General features: G+C 35.2%; 2 protein-coding genes across 3 annotated transcripts in view; one reads left to right on the top strand and one right to left on the bottom strand.

Moving 5' to 3' along the window:
• The window catches only part of LOC108572507 (GAS2-like protein 1), a 94534-nt gene extending 88675 nt beyond the window's left edge, over positions 1 to 5859 (bottom strand). For both annotated transcript variants that reach the window (XM_017934763.1, XM_017934764.1), the window contains exon 1: positions 5466 to 5859. The gene's annotated coding sequence lies outside the window, so the exon portion shown is untranslated. The remainder of the gene's footprint in view (positions 1 to 5465) is intronic.
• A 904-nt stretch (positions 5860 to 6763) lies between these two features.
• The window catches only part of LOC108572220 (coiled-coil domain-containing protein 112-like), a 1828-nt gene continuing 1082 nt past the window's right edge, over positions 6764 to 7509 (top strand). Inside the window, 3 exon segments of the mRNA XM_017934419.1 lie at positions 6764 to 6997; positions 7000 to 7105; positions 7191 to 7489. Coding sequence (XP_017789908.1) covers positions 6764 to 6997; positions 7000 to 7105; positions 7191 to 7489 — 639 coding nt within the window.

The raw sequence follows: 7509 nt of genomic DNA, 5'->3' as shown, positions 1-7509 counted from the left end.
AACAATTAAGGTATTTTAACGTTTTTTCTAACACCTTGCAAGCTGGAGACTTACAGTATGGGGTAGGTTCACTGTATGTACAATCAGTTAAGAAAATGTTATTTGCAACTTATCTTAGTGGTACTAAAGCAACATAATGTGAATAAAGTTGTTTTATTATAAAATATTACTTGTCCTTCTCTCACATTTTAATAATAAACTAAAAATTTGTTTTCAACAAGTTAAACATAAATTATAATTTTAAACAAAACATAAAAATCGCTTTTCTAACAACAAATTCACAATTTAAACCTGTATAGTAGCAACAAAAACTTAGAGAATTATAGAAACGTAAACGTAAACATACACCCTATAGTTCTTGTGTTACCTAACCTTATAAATAAGTTATTAAGAACGATCATTTTGACTATTACTCTAAGCAACACTAAATTATTTATGTATAAAAAAAAACTATTTCAATAGATCGTCTAATAAACAAACTTCGAAATATTCCTTTAACATTTATTCTATTGCAACTATAGAGAATGTGAAAACAAAATCTTGAAGAAAAAATATTTACTTAGGTAGCCAATTTTTCGACAAACGCTGATAACACTCAAACAACGTGCGATCACGGTGTCGAAAAGAAATAAATGGCATAGTAGAAGTGACTTACTTCTGCAATCAATTTTTCCGCGGTATAGCACACGTCGATGCAATGTTATTAACAGTTAGTCAACAACCTACCCCTACAGACAACCAGCCACGGTCTACCCTACAGAGTGATTAAAAAAAAATGTTAACACTTATTTTAAATTTTTGTACATGTACGCTTTTGTCCATAAGTCGCTTAAGTAATTTTGTTTAAATTTTCAACACGTTTTATACTAATGTATGATGTAGTATACCAGGTATGTCACTTAAGACTGGAAGCTGAAATATTTTCAAAACTGTTAATTATATCGAAAAAGGCTTAAAACAAAAGTTAAATGGTTTCGAAGGGGACATTGTTTGATATGACAAGCATTTTCGTAAGTGCATATGTAGAAGGCATATGAAGGTCAAGTTTTTTTATTTTTTAATGCAGCAATCGATTTAGCTCACCATGCTCTATAAAAAAGCATTAAGCTACTTATACCGAGAAACCAATACTTTAGGAAACATTTAAACTAAAATATTATGGAATAGTACTCTTACAACCAATTACATAATATCTCTCTAAAAAAAACCATAATTAAATAGAAATTATTGTGCATTACATAATATCTCTCTAAAAAAAACCATAATTAAATAGAAATTATTGTGCATTATACAATATCTCTTATTCTATACGATTAGACGAAAATATTAAGTCTAATCCATCAATATAGTCTAAAGCAAGACGTTAACCCTTAAGTACTCCATTTTGTCTCATTTTCCTTTAAACAGTTAGCAAGTGTTAATTCCATTTCATAAGTTTAAATAAAAATTTATTCTTCAGATTAATTCTTATTCTTCTTTCAGTCCTTAACGCCTCACAATCGACCAATGAGTGCAACTTTTTCACATTCTTTTCTTTCACATTCCATATTGCGTTATCCTTTCTATTATGGCAAAAAAAAAGGAAAAGTAAGTTGCAGCATTATAAATAATCAGAAATTTATTTCTACACGCCTAGGAAATAATTAAAAAGAAGAGAAGAAAAACAAAATTAATCCTACTTGGCACATCAAGGTGAGAAAAATGTGAGCGTTAAGGGGTTAAATCTTCCAAGAACACATCCCAATTGCACGGACATCGAATAGCCGACAAATTACCGCGCACCAGTGATTCATCATCTGCTCGTTCAGAAGGCGAGTTTCACGGAGGGTTAAGCAGCAGCTTTCGAAAGACGTTGCTCGTCGATTATCGCAAAAGTGCATCTGCCGAGCGTATCTGACCGCATCGAACTATCAGGCCAGGTATCTCGCGTTTCCTCGGTGCACCACCACGAGAAATCTCTTTGTCTCGCCCTCGAGAATTGCCATGTTAGCAACATGGAGAACCTAATTTCGCGATGAAGATTCAATAAATTTGCTGGTCGCGAAACTATCGTCGAACGATCGACGTGAAGAAAGATAAAAAGACAGAAAGGAAATATCGATGAATTAGGCGAAACAAGTGACGCTTATGTACGATTGATCGCATAGCTCGAGGAGACTTCAACGCCTGGCAGACGCGATCACTTAGCAGAGTTTCCTCGTCGATCGATTTATTCGATCATTCTTTACGGCGTGATTTTTCTTTGCAATTGATAGTGGGAAAAACTTGTCTTTTCATGTTGAATATAATTATATTAATTTGTTTAACCTCTTACGTGTAAAACCTCCAACAGTCGAACTATTCGAATAATTCGGGTAGTTTCGAATACGAATTCTTTATTCGGATAATTTGAATAATCCAAGTGTTTGAATTTCGGATTGTGCCGACTATTTCGTACACTTCAAATATTCCACTATTTGATATAATTATAATTTTCTAAATTGTATCATGTAGGTACAATTTTCTTAAAATAAGAAACTTTCGTGATAAGAAACGATATTAAAAAATAATTGCGTTGCCTGTTAAGAATAAAGACCGAAAGAATTACTGCCGATTACAATCACTCGTAATTACTATACGCAAATTGTAAAACGTAAAAACCGTACCTTTCAGCCTAACTTTCATTAAACTTTCCATCCAACTATTAACTTAACAATAACTGTGAACTTAAAACTTGTAAATAGAAATTTTATCACTCCTTGTCTTCGTTAAGATCGACTTAACGAAACGATAAAATTTCACAATAGAAATACGAAGAAAATGGAGATAAATCTATTCAGCAATAAACATCGTTTTCCACGACGAAAACAAGCCTGGATCATGGATTATCGGTACGAAGTATCGCTCGTGAGACAAAGTCTGACAATTTCATACGAGAATCCGCAATTTATCTGCATCAACGTAAAGATCATCAGTTGCATTTATTTCGAGAAATCTGTCATTATACCAGCAGGATTTATTTGTTCGACTAGGCGAACACGTTGATACGTTAATCGCCTCATTTGCCTTTTAAGCGTGTTTTTAAACGCGCTAAGGACAAGTGAGTCAGCGTTGCACTCTCTCGGAAAATTTATTAAGACTTTTAAGGTGAAGCTACTTAAAAATAGACATCAATAACGATTATTAGTAAGGATACCGAACGTTTCCAGCGTAAATAACAATTGAAAACGAAGAAAACATTTTGTTTTTTAACCCTTTGAGTACTCGCTAAAATAATCAAATGAGTTAAAAAAACAATGTTCAATATTTTCTGACTTAAGATGCTTCCAAACTTTATAAATAACATTGAAACACAGGGTGATTCACCTAACTGTGATTCACCTAACCTAAAAAATGATATTTTCAAATGGAATACCCTATATATTTTTTGCGGAAATTAAGAGAGCATTAAAAGCTGAGTAAATAAATATTAAGGTGTAATATGTCTAAAATGAATATTTATTGAGATATTTACGATAGAAGTTCTATTCTATTGAAATCGAATTGACACAAAAACACGCAGAAGTATATTTCTCTAGTTGTAAATTTGACTTACCTACTCATTTTAGACATGTTACATCTTAATATTTATTTATCTTGTTAAAAAGAATCGTGGTGACCTTCAAAACTTTATGTATAACGACAGTGTAGAAAACAATAATTATTGTAACATTTGTCCCCCTTAGAATCATGCAACATTTGCTTCATACACTATTTCGTACAGCGAATAGTTTACGAACAATTTCAGGTCGTCAAATTAGGTGAATCACTCTGTACATGTTTTGCACGTATATTTTAATTTTTTCTCTCACAATTTTTAATAGCTGCAACAAATTGAGGATTTATTTATTTTTTGTTAATTTAAAACAAAAAATTTTCCATGAACTATCTAATGTTTACACATAAACATAGTGGATTTTTAGTTTGCAAATATCATTAGACACTCGACCGACTACACTTGAAATTCAATCTACAAGATAAAACTAATCTCTCCGTTTGATAGCGGCAGATAGAATAGAACAATAAAATATTGCACTATGTGACACAATAACAAATAGCAAACGTTAAAACAACGATTTTGAGGGGAAAATGATTATCTGATCGAAATCAAATATGGCTGCTCTAGGCAAATTTGTAAATGTTTGTCTCCGCTTTGCACTCCGCAAATAGTCGAAAAAATCCGAACCAATTCTAGGCTAATCAAGCGAAGTTTACGTTTGTCATTATTGAAAATTATCTCGGCTTATAAACAAGCAACGCGTTAATCGGTTGTTTGAGCAGAGAATCACGCATAACCACGGGACAAACATTTGCCGCGCTAAATCAATAAAAACTCTGACAGAAGCATCTTTGCGGCAGCGTAGCTTTTTCGACGCACGTAAGCATTTAAAGCTTATCGTGCATCTCTGCCCGTGAGATAATAACGAATCGTTGACCTATCTCTGACTCGACGAAACCGCTCTCGATTTATCAAAAATAGCGATAATACGTGACATTCGTTGGACCAGGCTGAATTTCCTCTGTTACATATAACCACATTTTTGTTTTTTTCATACGATTAAATTTTCTACGTAGTTTCTCTCATAAAACGTATTTCATTCGTGAACAGATGTTTTATCTTATGCAATAACATTGACACGTTGTTATTCCCTAATGTTGCTAATTGGCGCGAATGAAAAATGTCTTCAAACGCTTTTCAAATGTCGGAAAGTTTTTACGAGAAAATATGAAGGAATAGCGTTTTCGTAGCTATTAAGTAATTCGGAAATGAAAGGTTTAACAATTTTCTATGATAATAGGTATTGCATGATTTACAACGTAAATTAAACGTGAATTATGTGCACGTTACCTGTTACGATATTTCAGAACCAAACTAACCTCACATTCCGCACGAAACGTCAACCGTCACGCGACTATCACGACAGACGAAAGTTCATCGAGTCATAAGAATCAGCACACAATGTTCTCACACTTGGCTTAACCTCTTGTCTTACAATTTCCCTGGTGACTACATAGAGAATGTTACGCGATTCACTTCTTTTGTCAAACTATGTTACAAATCACTGTTAACCGACACTCGAACAATACAAGATTATTCAAAACACACAGTTCCGATCAAAAGTTCGATATTACTACGCATTATAAGAACTACTGTTTCAACAACATGTCAGCTGAGAAAAGTACAAATATACTGCACACTTTGTACGTAATATTCAACAACTAAAATCAATATTATTCGATATTACAAGACAAGGTGCTAATACCACCTTTCAGACTGTGATTTGAACATCGACTGAAGAACGTTAGATCGAACAACGCACGTCCGCGACAACTAACGGTCATTCTATCGAACTATCTAAAATCCTGTCGAAAAACGCGGCACAAAAACCATGGGAGGGTAATTTCATATATCCGAATCGGTGTTATAGGTTAGACAAGTTACTCACCTTTTTCAGCCGTATCCACGAAAGAACCCTTCTTCACGTATCCTTGACAGGCACACACGGCGACGAGTCTCGCATCGACGAGCGATTCAGTCCCGAAATCGTCTCGATCCGTCGCGTACGAAACCGCCTATTTGCATCGGGCGACGTTACGTTTGGCTGGCGCGTGTTACACGATCGATTCGCCGGACATCTGCGACTGACAGTTCTCTCACTCTCGGCACGGTTCGCCGGGGATGCCGCGCGTACGAATGCTCGATAATACGGATTCGTAAACACGTCCGTATCGCGTGACGAGTATCATGCAGTTTTTCTGTCGAGGTTTTTCTCGGCTCTCAGTTCGCGGTTGTACGAATGACACCATCGAGGGTGCGCTCATACCCCATACTCACGGCTCGCGTCCCGAACAGAGACTAAGGCGCCTGGGTACTGTCGACCCGTATAAATGCCTCGCCGCAGCGTGAATGTAGTCGTTGGTTTCCCGATGCTGGGAGGGAATCCTCTACCCTAACCTAACTCGCCAGGCGTCACTACAGTATAACGAGCTTGTTCGATGAAAGTTGCGAAAGAAGGGAGTGGGAGAGGTAGGGAATGCAGGAAGTGGGAGGGTTTACCGACAGCGGATAAGCAACAAACAAAACCTGTTTTTATCGATAATGGAGATGGATATGTTAGGCTTCTGTATGAGTAATTGATGATAATTTTAGAAGTGGAGATTTGGAGGATTTTCATGGTAATTATCGATCAATGGAAATACAATTTATCTAGCTGGTCGATAATAATTTTGGTGGAAAATTTTAAGAGTTCTTACTTTCTCCACATTTTTCGATTATCGATAGAAATCCTAGGAAGCAGACGACGTACAGAGTATCATATATTCCATCTGTGTGTGACTGCAATCTTCATCGTTCGTTATGCAATAAGAATAAATATTTAGCATCAGTTATTGTGCATCAAGCGTGTACACGGTGTACCGTATAGAAAAACTTGCGCAATTTACATACTCTTTATGAAGTTAATGTCTTAATCGATCAATTAAGGGAGGACGTCCATGTGAAAATATAATTATGGAGGCCACAGTACCCCTGCAGCTAGTTTCTCGTTTGAATGGGCAGGTGTGACCAATGTATGGGGTTGCTTCATGGGGAATTGCTATGGAAACCTATGGAACGGTGCAATCGAGCAATATTAATCAAACGAACTTTGCCGCGAGCACTTTGACGTTAAATGTCAAGCTCAAAGGGTTACTGAGACTAATTTTCTGGTGTGTTTAGTGCGTTTGTGAATAATTAACTGCGTCAATGAGTGTCAGTGGCGGAAGTAGTGATGCAAGGAATAGTGATACGTCAAAGAAAAAAATGACTTCCGCTGAGAGAAATTTATATGAGAAACCATTGATGAAATTAAAACAGCAAGAGAATATTCTTGAAAAGGGGTTAATCAGTGCGATTGAAAACATGAAAATAGATTCAAATTTGTTACAGGAAATTGTGCATGAGCACAGGGAATTATCATTGAAGAGGTAAATTTTATTACGCGCCATTTTTACATGACTACGTAAATCAGTTGTCGTTCTATTTTTAACTCTGAGGTGGATTCTGTGAAACATATTGCTAATAATCCGGAAGAATTACAGAAATTAGGTATATAAATGTATATTTTAGAATTTTCATGACATTGGCATACTTCCCGCGTTAAAATGACTATTTTGTTCATATCTTTGTTTAGATGTAAATAAGTATAAACTAAAATTGATCAAAATTTCGCAAAAAATGCAGGATTTCGAGAAATTTTGCCCGATTCAAACTCTGATGCAGGAAAAAGACAATCTAAACACAGAATTGCAAGAATTTACGTCTAATCTAACGAAGTTTGAAAATGCACAGAAAAATGCGACACTTTCATCACTAACCTGTCAAACTAAAATAGAGAATAAGAAAAAAAAAGTAGAATACCAAGATGTTGATGATTTTCATGCCCTTGTTGTAGCAACAGGTAATAAAACTATACTTAGAACTCCTTCAAAAAATTTATAAATTTTTTAAAC

Source organism: Habropoda laboriosa, unplaced genomic scaffold, assembly GCF_001263275.1.
Source record: "Habropoda laboriosa isolate 0110345459 unplaced genomic scaffold, ASM126327v1 scaffold65, whole genome shotgun sequence".
NCBI classification, from domain to species: domain Eukaryota; kingdom Metazoa; phylum Arthropoda; class Insecta; order Hymenoptera; family Apidae; genus Habropoda; species Habropoda laboriosa.
The sequence above is the reverse complement of the archived record's forward strand: the minus strand, read 5'-3'. Positions and strand labels throughout refer to the sequence as shown.